General features: G+C 48.6%; 1 protein-coding gene across 21 annotated transcripts in view; it reads right to left on the bottom strand.

Moving 5' to 3' along the window:
- The window catches only part of KIF1A (kinesin family member 1A), a 198,361-nt gene that overhangs the window by 155,267 nt on the left and 26,785 nt on the right, over nt 1-16,309 (bottom strand). For all 21 annotated transcript variants that reach the window (XM_065557170.1, XM_065557164.1, XM_065557163.1 and 18 more), the window contains one exon: nt 13,331-13,499. In XM_065557170.1, the coding sequence (XP_065413242.1) occupies nt 13,331-13,436 (106 nt within the window). In that variant the 5' untranslated portion in view covers nt 13,437-13,499. Of the gene's footprint in view, nt 1-13,330; nt 13,500-16,309 lie in introns of those variants that run through there.

The raw sequence follows: 16,309 nt of genomic DNA, 5'->3' as shown, positions 1-16,309 counted from the left end.
ACAAAGAAGTGATGTTGGGCAGCCAAGCTGCTGAAGTGGAAGCCAAGTGGGCAGAGCTGCAAGCTGGAAATTTGGTGAAGACTGATTACAGAGAATGTCTCTCTCCTTTCCTCCCATCCCACCTCTCTCTCCATCTTGCTGCACTCAGTAGTACTTAACCAATTACACACAAGATAAACATTTCCAAGGACACTTAGTGATTTGTGAAGCCAGGCTGTGATCAGTCCTCCAAATGGAAATCTTCCCCGCCCCAAGGAATTATTGCTTTTCATCTGCAGGAATTTTAATACCGGCTGCAGGCAGCTGGCCCCTTGGAGTTTTGAGAAAGGATGCTGCCCTACAGCAAATCTTATTTGATTACTGCAGCAACGAGTATTCTCCAGGCAGAGCCGCCCATTCACACCCAGAGGAGAAGCCTTCAGTTTGACGGCATTTGGAGAAAGGGTGGCACTGTACACACCTGGGCTCCTGCCCCACTGGAGAAAGAGGAAACTGTCTTTGTAGGAAAGACTCTTGGAAGAAGGATGGAGAAAGTGCATGAGAGAAAATGGAAAAGATCTGAAAACTCTGTTGTGGGATTTGGACACACTCATTTGGCAAAGGGGGTTTGGTTCCCAGAAAAGTTGGGAATGGGCAATGGAGAGGGACAAGACACCTTTTCCCTGCAACAAGGGGCCCCAAGATGCAGAGCTGACTTAGCAAGGAAGGGCCACTGCAACACAACAATATAAACCATCAGACCACTGACCTGGCTTCTCACATGGTGAGTTGGTAAAACAGCACCTGTGCCTCAGGCTAGGACAGAGGGCATTCATTCTGCTTCCACCTGCTGACCATGAAGCAAAGACTGAGGCCTCTTGGGCAACTAAATCAGGGGAGAGATCAGACAGCCTGCATCTTGTTCAATATTCTCTCAAAAATCCTACATGGACAAACTGTCAGGGCAGCCCTGATCCAGGCTCCTTCAGGATTGACTTCAGCTACGATAATGTATCATTCCATTGCCAGTGGAATTCTTATCTCACACACAAGCCCAAGCAAGTCTAAACCCTTCCTGAAAATATCTGGGATGGGATGGAACGTGACATTGGCCAGCAAGCCCATTACCTCATTATCTAAAGCAGAAACTCAAAGAGATGGGACTGGATAGGCTTCAGAGCATCTCGCTGGCTGATGGGGGTTCTACTGATTCCGCTAACATGCCAGTAAAACCGGCAAAAGCACACAGACTGAAAATAGCTATGAAACAGCCACTTTAATGGAGAAATGCAACAAGCCTATTGAATTGCCTCTCTGCCAACAGAGGCGGCAAGCATGCGTGTGAGATCAGTGCAGAGAGGCATATGAATGCAGTTAGCTCAACTTTCAAGGACACTGGGGGAGCATCCCTCTAGAAATCCTCTGCTATTGCCATCTTCTGACTGAGCTACAGTGAAACTTACAAGTGCACCACAGAGCAGACAGTCCTGCAGCCAATGCAGCAACAGAGCTGACTCTGTACATCCATACACAGCACACACAGGGAGCAACCATGGGCAAGCCCTCTAGCAATCCTCCAAGCACTCCCCAGTGGAGTCCCACCAGGCCAGAACTGGTGTGACTGAGAGGCTAATCAGGCCCAAGACCTCCCTGCACGTACATCATTCCTTCCACATTAGGCCTCCTCTCTCTCCCTCCCCGCCCAAATGCTAGAGAAGCCCTCACTGCCCTGCGCACTACAGCTGCCACGCTGGCCTGCCCAACAGGTCTGATGGGAGGCTGAAAATAAACAGTTCTCATGCCCAGCTGAAGGGATTAGCCACTCATTTGCTATTCAGGTTTCAATGGCTGCTTTGTTTTGTGGCTGATAAAAGCCTCCCTGTCAGCAGGGCTCTGGCTTCACTGCTTCTCTTGTCACGAAAGCTCCCACACCAGGACTACCGACCAGAGACAAGGAGCTCTCACCCTGCCAGGGTCAGCTTCAGCCTGGCCAGGAAGGCTAGAATCCTTGGAGGGAACCAGCTCTCTCTACTGACGCAGAGCTGCCACCTGTTCCACGGAGCTGAAGGATCCAGCCAGCACTTCTAGGGACAGGCATGGGACCCCACGGGCCAGAGAAATGCGTGTATAAGCACAAGATGAAAGAAAGGGGGCCTGGTAGCCATGTGTCTGCATCCCAATAGCCCCTTCATGGTCTGGGGTGCCTCTGTGGTGCTCTGCCTCTGTTTCCCTTTCTCAGGGCTTCTCAGCCTGGTTTGGCTGCTCCAGTGACCTGGCCATCCAGCTGAGTCATTTAACAAAAACCTTTCTGGGATACACCAGTCTAGTCCAAACAGCCACAAAAACCCCTCACTGAGAGTCTGGTCTATCTTCCTGCTGTTTTACGGAGCAGAAGCTCTCAGCATATCCTTCCAGAAGTCCTCCTCCTTCTCCCGAGCCTGGAGAGGACAAATTCCTCTGGGGAGAGCTCCTCTGCTCTTCTCTTACCCTAAAAAGGCTTAGTTAATTCAGATGACCTACAAGTCACGTGACCTTGCTGCTTCTTACCACTGGCGATGGGACTGAATTGTGTCACAGGTGGAGCTGGGCCTGACCTCTTTAAAAGGGCAACCACTTTATGACAGTCCTACATTCCATTCTCCTTCCAGGAGAGGGCGACAGTGGTAGGACAGGAGGCTACACTGGCGCAGCAGTGTGGCAAATCCTGGACTATATCACACCGGATGGAATTTATTCCCCTGGCATGTTGGCACAGGCAGGGAATATAGGGATTTCCTGTTACTGACCTGTCTCCATTGGGTTTGATCCCCTCGCTAGAAGATTCACATCTAAAGGGGTTTTCTGACCTCCTTCCATCACAAAATACCTAACTGGTACCAAATCATTCATACTATAAAACCTGCCTCTTCCATGATGCCTACAAGTCACCCTCATCTGGCATTAGGGTTAGGCGAAGGGCCAACTGGGATTTCTGTTTTTCTGCTACACTCTCTCTCTTTCATTGTTACCTCCCACTTCTGACTGTCTCCATCCACCTGTTGGATGTATAGACTGAGAGCTCTTTGGGATGGGGCTACCTTCTTTGTTACCTTTCTGCCTACTGCAATGGGGCTCAATTGAGATTGCTAGGTGCTACCATAGTACTAGGCTGGGTCTACACTACCCACCTGAATCGGCGGTAGATATCGACCTCTTGGGAATCGATTTATCGCGTCCCATCAGGACGCGACAATCGATCCCCGAATCGACGCTCTTACTCCACCAGCGGAGGTGGGAGTAAGCGCCGTCGACGGGAAGCCGCAGAGGTCGATTTTGCTGCCGTCCCTACAGCGGGGTAAGTCGGCTGCGATACGTCGAATTCAGCTACGCTATTCGCGTAGCTGAATTTGCGTCTTAAATCGACCCCCCTTCCCCCGTAGTGAAGATGTAGCCTTAGACTAATAAGCAGCACCGAAAAATGTGCAATTCACTTTACAGAAGGATATAAAGACCTGCTCTGAGCAGCTTCTGAGCTAAAGTCAGAGATGACAAGTGAACATGGTAAACAAGAAGAGCAGAAGGAGTAGAGGTGGGCAAGGGGTTGCAATAATATGACCACACGGACACTCAGTAAGGCATGTGTTCATCATGATGGGTCTATGTAATCAACTCACTTACAAGCCACATGGCAGAGGGAGGTGTTTGCAGGGAGGAGGAGGTTGCATGGGAAAGGCTCTGGGGAGATGGTTCCATGCCTGGAGGCACAAATGTGGGAGAAGGGAAAGAAGAGATCCTCATGGAACACATCATTGGCAGAGTGGAGGGCTGGATGGGCATGTGAAAGGATTCAAGGGCACAGACACAAGGGACTGGATACATAGTGCTGTGGGAGCCTACACCCCATTCATGGACTGCAAACCCCTGCCTCCCAGCCAACAAGGCAAAACTGAAGTTCTGCCTGACCCGCATGACTCAGGCTGAGCTTGGCAGGGCAGGCATGGCACCTGACCCACCAGGAGGTGGGTTCAGGATGTGCTGATGGAACTGGTGCACCCTAGCCCCCTTTGTGTAAGGGGGAGGAGTTCCTGGAGCTCTCTGGGGCCCATTCCAGAAGGCGAGCAACCTCGTCAACATCATCTGGACCAATCTGCCCATGAGACTTCCTGAGACAGTCACCTCACAACAAAATCCCTATGTTGTCAGGGCAGCAAGACTCGTGCTCTCAGCGTGGTCTAGTCGCTTCTGCATCCACCCAGAACCAAAGCTGGTGACATAGGATGTTTCACCCAGGAAGGAAGGAAGGAGTCTATTTTAATCACTCCCCAATATGGCAATTTGTATCCAATTCTACAGAAGTTACATGGAGAGCTGTACAGAGTGCTGGGAAGGACACTCCCTTTTGTCTGGGTCTTTCCTCAGCACTTTTTAAAGAGACCGTGTCAGCAGACAGCCTGCTTGTGGGAGGCTGTGATGCTCTGTACCTCGGGGGAACACCCTGCACCCCCATGTTCCTTATAATATGCTTGTGTGGTATCCAATGCAAAGTTTGTCATGTCAGGTGTCTCCGAAAGGCTCATGATGCACTGAGCATTGTTGTTATAGTAATGTTATAGGTTGTAATTTCATGTATATAGTTATGAGGCTGAAAATGTGTCCTCATGGCTTAAAACAAGCCCAGGCAAAACTCTCCAGGCTCAGAGGGGCAGTTCACATCTTATCAGGGCATGTATGGGACAAACCCAGCCCAGCCTCACAGGGACAAGGGACACTGGCCTAGTTAGTAATAAAAGATCTATTGGACTGTCAAGTGAGTCACCCCCTTTCCCTTGGTCAGTTTGGGACTACGATGAGGTAATGCTCACCTGACTCGGGGGGGAGGGGTGAGCAAAGACAAGAGGGAAGAAAGAACATGATAAAAGGGAGAGACATTAGCCATGCTCTCTCTCTTCCACCTCCAATTACAGATATCACCACCAAGCGACTGAAGCAGTGATCAAAGGGGAGAGACTGGCTGAAGGGCAACCAGCGAGCCTGTGGTGACCACTGACCGCTATACTTACCTACATGCCTCCAGCTTCCATCCAGAACACACCACATGATCCACTGTCTACAGCCAAGCTCTAAGATACAACCGCATTTGCTCCAATCCCTCAGACAGAGATAAACACCTACAAGATCTCTATCAAGCATTCTTAAAAACTACAATACCCACCTGCTGAAGTGAAAAAACAGATTGACATAGCTAGAAGAGTACCCAGAAGCCACCTACTACAGGACAGGCCCAACAAAGAAAATAACAGAACGCCTCTAGCCGCCACCTTCAGCCCCCAACTGAAACCTCTCCAGCGCATCACCAAAGATCTACAACCTATCCTGAAAGATGATCCCTCACTCTCACAGATCTTGGGAGACAGACCAGTCCTCGCTTACAGACAGCCTCCCAACCTTAAGCAAATACTCACCAGCAACCACACACCATACAACAAAAACACTAACCCAGGAACCTATCTTTGCATCAAAGCCTGATGCCAGCTCTGTCCACATATCTATTCAAGTGATACCATCATAGGACCTAATCACATCAGCCACACCATGAGGGGCTCATTCACCTGCACATCTACCAACATGAAATATGCCATCATGTGCCAGCAATGCCCCTCTGCCATGTACATTGGCCAAACTGGACAGTCTCTACGCAAAAGAATAAATGGACACAAATCTGACATAGGAATCATAACATTCAAAAACCAGTGGGAGAACACCTCAACCTCTCTAATCACTCAGTGACAGACTTGAAGGTGTCAGTTTTGCAACAAAAAAACTTCAAAAACAGACTCCAAAGAGAGACTGCTGAACTCGAATTAATATGCAAATTAGACACAATTAACTTAGGTCTAAACAGAGACTGGGAATGGTTGGGTCATTACACTAATTGAATTTTTTTTCCCCCATGTTAAGTTCTCCTCACACCTTCTATGGGTCATCTCGATTATCACTTCAAAGTTTTTTCTTCTGCTGCTACTGATAGCTCATCTCAATTGATTGGCCTCTTAAATTGGTATGCGTACTTCCACCTTTTCATGTTCTCTGTATGTATAAATATCTTCTGTCTGTGTGTTTCACTCTATGCATCTGAAGAAGTGAGCTGTAGCCCTCGAAAGCTTATGCTGAAATAAATTTGTTAGTCTCTAAGGTGCCACAAGTACTCCTGTTCTTCCTGTGGTGAGAAGCATCTAAGTTTGTAAAGGCACTGAAAGTGTTAAGATCAGCTTAGAATGTGTTTTGCTTTTATTTCATTTAACTAAATCTGACTAGTTGTTCTTTGACTTATAATCACTTAAAATCTATCTTTGTAGTTAATAAATCTGTTTGTTTATTCTACCTGAAGCAGTGCCTTTGGTTTGAAGCCTGTCAGAGACTCCCCTTGGGATAACAAGCCTGGTACATATCAATTTCTTTGTTAAATTGACAAACTCATATAAGCTTGCAGTGTCATAGAATCATAGCCTATCAGGGTTGTAAGGGACCTCAGGAGGTCATCTACTCCAACCCCCTGCTCCAAGCAGAACCAATTCCCAACTAAATCATCCCAGCCAGGGCTTTGTCAAGCCTGAGCTTAAAAACCTCTAAGGAAGGTGTCATAACTATAAAGGGAAGGGCAACAACCCTCCTGTGTACAATACTATAAAATCCCTCCTGGCCAGAGACTCCAAAATCCTTTTACCTGTAAAGGGTTAAGAAGCTCAGGTAACCTGGCTGACACCTGACCCAAAGGACCAATAAGGGGACAAGATACTTTCAAATCTTGGTTGGGGGAAGGCTTTTGTTTGTGCTCTTTGGGTATGTCTACACTACGGGATTAATCCGAATTTATATAATTCGAATTTGGGAAACAGATTGTATAAAGTCGAATGTATGCGGCCACACTAAGCACATTAATTCGGCGGTGTGCATCCATGTTCCGGGGCAAGCATCGATTTCTGGAGCGTTGCACTGTGGGTAGCTATCCCATAGTTCCCGCAGTCTCCCCCGCCCATTGGAATTCTGGGTTGAGATCCCAGTGCCTGATGAGACAAAAAACATTGTCGCAAGTGGTTCTGGGTACAGCCTCACCCCTCCCTCCCTCCCTGCATGAAAGCAACGGACGGCAGACAACCATTTCGCGCCTTTTTTCCTGGGTGAACACTGCAGACTCCATACCACGACAAGCATGGAGCCCGCTCAGCTCAAGACAGCAGTCATGAACATTGTAAACACCTCACGCGTTCTCGTGGAGTTTATGCTGAGCCAGGACCAGAAAAACGAGGCAAGGAGGCAGCGGCGGCGGCAGCGCAGCAACAAGCGTGATGAGGACATGGACACGGACACAGAATTCTGTCAAACCGCGGGCCCCGGTGCTTTGGAGATCATGTTGTTAATGGGGCAGGTTCTATCCATGGAACGCCGATTCCGGGCAAGGGAAACAAGCACAGACTGGTGGGACTGCATAGTGTTGCAGGTGTGGGATGATTCCCAGTGGCTGCAGAACTTTTGCATGCGTAAGGGCACTTTCATGGAACTTTGTGACTTGCTGTCCCCTGCCCTGAAACGCCAGAATACCAAGATGAGAGCAGCCCTCACAGTTGAGAAGCGAGTGGCGATAGCCCTGTGGAAGCTTGCAACGCCAGACAGCTACCGGTCAGTCGGGAATCAATTTGGAGTGGGCAAATCTACAGCGGGGGCTGCTGTGATGCAAGTAGCCAAAGCAATCACTCAGGTGCTGCTACGAAAGGTAGTGATTCTGGGAAATGTGCAGGTCATAGTGGATGGCTTTGCTGCAATGGGATTCCCTAACTGGTGGGGCGATAGATGGAACCCATATCCCTATATTGGCACCGGAGCACCAGGGTACCCAGTACATAAACCGCAAGGGGTACTTTTCAATGGTGCTGCAAGCACTTGTGGATCACCAGGGACGTTTCACCAACATTAACGTGGGCTGGCCGGGAAGGGTTCATGACGCTCGCGTCTTCAGGAACACCACTCTGTTTAAAGGGCTGCAGCAAGGGACTTACTTTCCGGACCAGAAAATAACCGTTGGGGATGTTGAAATGCCAATAGTTATTCTTGGGGACCCAGCCTACTCCTTAATGCCATGGCTCATGAAGCCATACACAGGCAGCCTGGACAGGAGTCAGGAGCTGTTCAACTACAGGCTGAGCAAGTGCAGAATGGTGGTAGAATGTGCATTTGGCCGTTTAAAAGGTCGCTGGCGATGGTTACTGACTCACTCAGACCTCAGCCAAACCAATCTCCCCATTGTTATTTCTGCTTGCTGTGTGCTCCACAATCTCTGTGAAAGAAAGGGGGAGACCTTTATGGTGGGGTGGGAGGCTGAGGCAAATCGCCTGGCTGCTGATTACGCGCAGCCAGACACCAGGGCGATTAGAAGAGCACACCAGGAAGCACTGTGCATCAGAGAAGCTTTGAAAACCAGTTTCATGACTGGCCAGGCTACAGTGTGAAATATCTGTTTGTTTCTCTTTCATGAAAACCCGCCCCCTTTATTGACTCATTCTCTGTAAGGAACCCACCCTCCTCCTTCCCCCAGCTTGCTTTCAAACCAAATAAAGTCACTATCGTTTAAAAATCATTTGTTCTTTATTAATAGATTATAAAAAGAGGGAGGGAACTCGAGTGGGGTTTGGGAGGAGGATCGGCGGGAAGGAAAAGGCCACTAAAAAAAGGTTAAAAAAATGACAGCCTTTTGCTTGGGCTGTCCACTGGGGTGGAATGGGAAGGTGTACGGAGCCTCTCCCCCCGCGTTCTTACACGTCTGGGTGAGGAGGCTATGGAACATGGTGAGGGGGGAGGGGGGTTATACAGGGGCTGTAGCGGCACTCTGTTATCCTGCTGCCGTTCCTGAAGCTCCACCAGACGCCAGAGCATGTCTGTTTGCTCACGCAGCAGCCCCAGTGTTGCATCCTGCCTCCTCTGATCTTCCTGCCGCCACCTCTCATCTCGAGCGTCTCTCCTCTCCTCACATTGGTCCCTCCTGTCCTCACATTGGGCCCTCCTGTCCTCACGTTCAAAGGCTTCTTTCCTATACTTTGAAACCATGTCCTTCCACTCATTCAGATGAGCTCTGTCACTGCGGGTGGATTCCATGATTTCTGCGAACATCTCGTCTCGCGTCTTCTTTTTCCGACGCTTTATCTGTGATAGCCTTCGGGACGGAGGAGGGAGGCTTGAAGAATTTGCAGCTGCTGGAGGGAGGGAAAAAAGGAGAGAATTTTTTAAAAAGATACATTTTGCAGAACAATGCTTATACTCTTTCACGGTGACCAACACTATTCACATTACATAGCACATGTGATTTCTGTGCAAGGTCGCATTTTGCCTCTTAATATTGAGTGCCTGTGGCTTTGCTGCTAGAGATCACAGACGCAGGTCCGGGCAACAGAATTCGGCTTGCATGCGGCCATGGTAAGCCATTGTCTTTCGGCTTCTGCGCCCTCCTTTCCCACATACCAAGCAAAGCCCGTTGAGTGCTGCGGTTTTCCTGTTAACATTCAGCAGCAGAAAACAAACTAACCCCCCCCACACACACACACACATCCAATTCTCTGGATGATTGCTTTATCCCTCCCCCCACCGCGTGGCTGGTATCAGGGAAGATCCCTGCAGGAACCAAACTAACACCTCCCCACCCCGCCATGAATTCTCTGGGATGATCGCTTTACCCCTCCCCCCACCGCGTGGCTGGTATCATGGAAAATCCCTGCTAGCCAAACACGAAAAGCTCTGGGCCAATTCCCCGCCCTTGGCTAACTGCAGGGAAGGATTTCTTTTCAGCCACAGGCAAACAGCCCAGTAGGAACTGCCACCTCTGTCCCCTTAATTAAATTCCCATATTTCAACCATGAGCGATATCACTCTCCTGAGGATTACACAGCAAGATAAAGAACGGATGTTGCTTGAATGCCAGCAAACACCGGGACCATACGCTGCCAGGCTTTGTCATGCAATGATACCAGATTACTTGCTGCAAGCATGGCGCGGTCAAGTGTCCTACCATGGAGGACGGAATAAGGCTGCACTGTCCAGAAACCTTGTGGCAAGGCTTTTGGAGTACCTCCAGGAGAGCTTCATGGAGATGTCCCTGGAGGATTTCCGCTCCATCCCCAGACACGTTAACAGACTTTTCCAGTAGCTGTACTGGCTGCGAATGCATCCCAAGTCCTCAGGGCAAAGTAATCATTAAAAACCCTTGCTTTTAAAACAAGTTTTATATTTTAAAAGGTAAACTCACCTGAGGTCCCTTCCATGGGGTCGTGGTCTTGGATACTGGGTTGGGAGGGTACTTCAGTCAGGCTGAGAAAAAGATCCTGGCTGTTGGGGAGAACGGAGTGCTGGGTGCTCTCTGCAAGCTCGTCCTCCTCCTCCTCTTCCCCGTCCGCAGAATCCTCAGGTGTAGCTGATGAGATTATCCCCGCCTCGGAATCCACGGTCAGAGGTGGGGTAGTGGTGGCGGCCCCCCCTAGAACTGCATGCAGCTCGTCATAGAAACGGCATGTCCACGGCTCTGATCCGGAGCGACCGTTTGCCTCCTTTGTTTTTTGATAGGCTTGTCTGAGCTCCTTGACTTTCACGCGGCACTGATCGGAGTCCCTATTGTGGCCTCTCTCCATCATGCCCTTGGAGATTTTTTCAAAAGTTTTGGCATTTCGTCTTTTTGAATGAAGTTCTGCTAGCACTGAATCCTCTCCCCATATAGCGATCAGATCCAGTACCTCCCGTACGGTCCATGCTGGTGCTCTTTTTCGATTATCGGCCTGCATGGTTACCTGTGCTGATGAGCTATCTGTGGTCACCTGTGCTCTCCACGCTGGGCAAACAGGAAATGAAATTCAAATGTTCGCGGGGGGCTTTTCCTATCTACCTGGCCAGTGCATCCGAGTTCAGATTGCTGTCCAGAGCGGTCACAATGGTGCACTGTGGGATAGCTCCCGGAGGCCAATACCATCGAATTGCGGCCACACTAACCCTAATTCGAAATGATAAAATCGATTTTGGCGCTACTCCGCTCGTCGGGGTGGAGTACAGAAATCGATTTAAAGAGCCCTTTATTTCGAATTAAATGGCGTCGTTGTGTGGACAGGTGCAGGGTTAATTCGATTTAACGCTGCTAAATCCGAATTAAAGTTGTAGTGTAGACCAGGCCTTTGTTTTTGGGGCAGTTCGCTCTTGGGACTAAGAGGGACCAGACATCAATCCGGGCTCTCCAAATCTTTCTGAACAAGTCTCTCATATTTCAAACTTATAAGTAAACAGCCAGGCAAGGCGTGTTAGTTTTATCTTTGTTTTCTCAACTTGTAAATGTACCTTTTACTAGGGTGTTTACCTCTGTTTGCTGTAACTTTGAACCTAAGGCTAGAGGGTGGTCCTCTGGGCTCTTTAAGTTTGATTACCCTGTAAAGTTATTTTCCATCCTGATTTACAGAGATGATTTTTACCTTTTTCTTTAATTAAAAGCCTTCTTTTTAAGAACCTGATTGATTTTCCTTGTTTTTAGATCCAAGGGTGTTGGATCTTGATCCACCAGGAGTTGGTGGGAGAAAGGAGGGGGGATAGTTAATTTCTCCTTGTTTTAAGATCCAAGGGGTTTGGATCTGTATTCACCAGGGAATTCGTGAAGAGTCTCTCAAGGCTACCCAGGGAAGGGAATTAGCACATTGGGAGTGGTGCAGCGGATCAGATCTAAGCTGGTAGTTAAGCTTAGAAGTTTTCATGCAGGTCCCCACATCTGTACCCTAAAGTTCAGAGTGGGGAAGGAGCCTTGACAGAAGGAGATTCCACCACCTCCTTAGGTAACCCATTCCAGTGCTTCACCACCCTCCTAGTGAAAAAGTTTTTCCTAATATCCAACCTAAACCTCCCCAACTGCAACTTGAGACCATTACTCCTTGTTCTGTCATCTGGTACCACTGAGAACAGTCTAAATCCACCCTCTTTGGAACCCCCTTTCAGGTAGCTGAAAGCAGCTATCAAATCCCCCCTCACTCTTCTCTTCTGCAGACTAAACAATCCCAGTTCCCTCAGCCTCTCCTCATAAGTCATGTGCTCCAGCCCCCTAATCATTTTTGTTGCCCTCCGCTGGACTCTTTCCAATTTTTCCACATCCTTCTTGTAATGTGGGGCCCAAAACTGGACACAGTACTCCAGATGAGGCCTCACCAATGTCGAATAGAGGGGAATGATCACGGCCCTTTTCATAATGTGCTACAAGCAAATGAATCAAATGGGACAGCAAATCCGAAGGCTCTCCCTAGGGTGAATTGAAGTGATAATTCAATAATGTCTTACAGATGCTCTGTAAGGCATTGTTGAATGGTTTCTGCTAGAAGAAGAATATCTAGCACTGCTCATCTATAGATCTCCAAGTACTTTCCAAAGGAGGGCAGTACCATTATCCCCATTTTACAGAGGAGGAAACAAAGGCAAAGGGAAATAAAGTGACCTGCCCACAGTCACTCAGGAGGGTAGTGGCAGAGATGGAAACAGAGCCCAGCTCTCCGGAGTCCCGGTCTAGTGCTCTAGATGCTAGACCATGCTGACCCCCATGGAGTGGACTGCTGTGAAGAAAGAACCCTTCCACTGTCACAAGAATGAGACAACATCGACTCCCCCATCTAACAACAATACAAACCAGCAGTAACCAGCCAACCAAAACATCCCCCAAGCAGAGTTTATACCCCAAAAAGTGAGGAGAGCCAGAGGCTCCATGGAGTCCACTGGGGATTTCACTATTGGTATTGCTTTTACATGGAAGATGCTGAGATACCACAGTGATGGGCGACAGGATAAAACCCCTAAGGTGGCGAGAAGAGAGTTTATCCAACATCAGCGCCACACCATGAGCCCAAGTCTCCACCGCCTTGCGCCTGCAGAAGTGAGGTTACATCTGCGTTCAGCAAGAGCAAAGATGATGTAAATTGCTACCAGATTACAATTCTCTGCTCCTTCACCAGTGCTGGTATTTCACAGCCATAACTGATGCCACACCAAACAACGCAGCAGACAACCAGGCTCTGAGAGGCACAAAAGCCAGAAGGCAAAGAAAAAGAACCCAAAATGTGTGATTTTTAAAAAAACCTCCATGATTTTCAGGCCAGACTCATGATTCTTGGGGGACTGACTTATGACATTGGGACTAGCAATACTGGTGGCAGCAGGGGGAACAGGCCCCCTCCCGAGCACCGGTAGAACCTCAAGTGGCTGTTTTGCCATTAGCAGCAGCCAGCCCAGTGGAAATGAATGCAGATCTGTGTGTAGCCCACCTCCTTCCCAACCCCCAATGGCGTTTGTGCGCAGGGCCAGGGCTGCTACTCACTGGTGGTGTTTCCTGTCATCTGGATGATGCATTTGGAATCCCGTCCCATCTCACGGGAGTTGAACGGACGCACTCGCACCGCCACTTTCACAGATGCTCCTGCCATCTTGCTGGCCTTAAGGTCGCTCTTTCCAGCAGGGGTTGCACTCCTGGCAACACAAGGAACGCCCTGGAAGGACCCAGAAAGGCATGTTAGAAAAAGTCTCTAAGCTCTGCAGTATGCTGCTGTAGGTCAGCTATTGAGGTGTCCCTGAGACTGGGGGCTCCCTTGCAGCAGCACCCGTTGCTGCCAGCTGGAGCACCAACCTGTGAGCTCTCATCTGGCATGGGAGGCTCACCATTTCCACGCTCTTAGGGCTGAGACCCAGTGACAAGCATGAGGCTAAAGCTTTCCGAGCAGCCAGAGAGTACACCATAGCCTCAACTTTCCTGGGCCATGACCAGAACAGCCCATTAGCACCGGGCTTGCCGGGCTCAGAGCAAGGGGAGCCGTGAAAGCATCAGGCAGGCAGGGACCTGCAACCCCATCCTCCTGGCAGCAGCTCATTGCTGCATGCCCCTTCCTAGTCTGATTTAATAGTCATCATCAGAATAGCACCCAGAGGCCCCCGCTGAGATCAGGGCCCCCTGGGATGGGGCTGCGCACACACCCAGACCGTGTCTCCACTAGGAAGGAAAGGTGTGTTCTTAACTCGAATTAATTGTCTTAGTGAAGACGAGGCCATCTACAGCTTTCCCATGAGCCAGCAATAACTGAGAGCCTCAGCAATAACTGCCCATTCTCACCTCCCAGAGGGCCATGCTCTGTAGAGCACACATTGAGGCAAGGATGAAGAGCGCTTTCCTGCAGACATGCTATACTTCCAGCCTCCTGGAGCCTTTTCTATGCTGCTCCACAGACAGAGGGCCCGCTCCCTCATCCCGCAGACTCTTTACCCTATGTTAACGTCACTGATTTCAATGGAGCAACTCCTGTCTTGCACTAGGGTATGCGAGAGGAGAATCAAGCCCAGAAAGCATGCTACCCTGCAGAGCCTTCTCCAGCTCCTGACGCTCCTCCCACACCAGGTGAAATCTCATAGGCAACAGAGCAAAACTAGTGTGAGCTCAGAGTGACGCCTCAGATGCTGCTTCTCCTTACATGGCCCCTCAGGACCTCAGCTCTGGCTAACCCCAGGCAGCAGAGACTTGACAGAACACAAAGGCACTCCACAAACAGAGCCCTGTCCTTCATACAGTGTGATGAGCACCTCCCCATCACACCTGGCACAGTAGGGGTGGGAGAAGGGTAGTTGTGCAAAGGAGGAGGGGAAAGGAATGAATGTGTTTTGATTAGATGGGAGGGGGAAAATTAAGCCCTTCTCAGCAAACACTATTATTTGACACTCATTCAGCTGTTGTGAAAAGGACTCGGTCATCCTAGTTTTCCAACAGGGGACATGCTACACTGGTCTACAATTTTTGAGAAGTCATCTGCTTCAGAGATAAAATGTGCTATTTATTATGTATTTTGATGTGCTGAATTCAAATATGACAATTAAAACAACTGATTGGCTACTGTTTCTCAGATATTTAAGTTTTTACATTTTATGTCTATGTATATTGTGTAGATAGAGTTTTAATCATAAATTGTAAACCTAGGTCTTTTCATGTGTTTATGGTTGCTTTACATGACAATATTTCACCTGTCCTGTTTATGTAACAATTTAAAAATCAGCAAAAGGGTTATATAAATAACATTTATTATGAAACAAAAGGCAAAAAACTATTCTGTACATAGTTTAGTCCTATTCAGTGTCTACTCGGCCCTTCTTGGCTTGTCTCTTGTATTCATTAAATTGAGCATCTCTTGTCACTGTCCAGCAAAAGTCTGCAAGCATTGATGGGCTCCATTTGCCCTGATAGCGTTTCTCCATTGTTGCAATGTCCTGGTGAAATTGCTCGCCGTGCTCGTCACTCACTGCTCCGCAGTTCGGTGGAAAAAATCTAGATGAGAGTGCAAAAAATGTATCTTTAGTGACATGTTGCAACCAAGGCTTTTATATGCCTTGAGGAGATTTTCCACCAACAACCTGTAGTTGTCTGCCTTGTTGTTTCCGAGAAAATTTATTGCCACTAACTGGAAGGCTTTCCATGTCGTCTTTTCCTTGCCACGCAGTGCATGGTCAAATGCATCATCTCGAAGAAGTTCACGAATCTGAGGACCAACAAAGACACCTTCCTTTATCTTAGCTTCACTTAACCTTGGAAATTTTCCACAGAGGTACTTGAAAGCTGCTTGTGTTTTGTCAATGGCCTTGACAAAGTTCTTCATCAGACCCAACTTGATGTGTAAGGGTGGTAACAAAATCTTCTTTGATTCAACAAGTGGTGGATGGCTGAACACTTTTCCTCCCAGGCTCCAATGACTGTCGGAGTGGCCAATCTTTCTTGATGTAGTGGCAATCTCTTGCACGGCTATCCCATTCGCAGAGAAAACAGCAGTACTTTGTGTATCCAGTCTGCAGAACAAGCAAGAGAGCAACAACCTTCAAATCGCCACAAAGCTGCCACTGATGTTGGTCATAGTTTATGCACCTCAAAAGTTGTTTCATGTTGTCATAGGTTTCCTTCATATGGACTACATGACCAACTGCATGACCTACCAAAACATTGCCATTATGCAGTAAAACAGCTTTAAGACTCGTCTTCGATGAATCAATGAACAGTCTCCACTCATCTGGATAGTGAACGATTTTGAGGGCTGCCATCACACCATCGATGTTGTTGCAGGCTACAAGATCACCTTCCATGAAGAAGAATGGGACAAGATCCTTTTGACGGTCATGGAACATGGAAACCCTAACATCACCTGCCAGGAGATTCCACTGCTGTAGTCTGGAGCCCAACAGCTCTGCCTTACTCTTGGGTAGTTCCAAATCCCTGACAAGGTCATTCAGTTCACCTTGTGTTATGAGGTGTGGTTCAGAGGAGGAGAAT

This window comes from Chrysemys picta, chromosome 9 (assembly GCF_011386835.1).
Source record: "Chrysemys picta bellii isolate R12L10 chromosome 9, ASM1138683v2, whole genome shotgun sequence".
NCBI lineage: Eukaryota > Metazoa > Chordata > Testudines > Emydidae > Chrysemys > Chrysemys picta.
The sequence above is the reverse complement of the archived record's forward strand: the minus strand, read 5'-3'. Positions and strand labels throughout refer to the sequence as shown.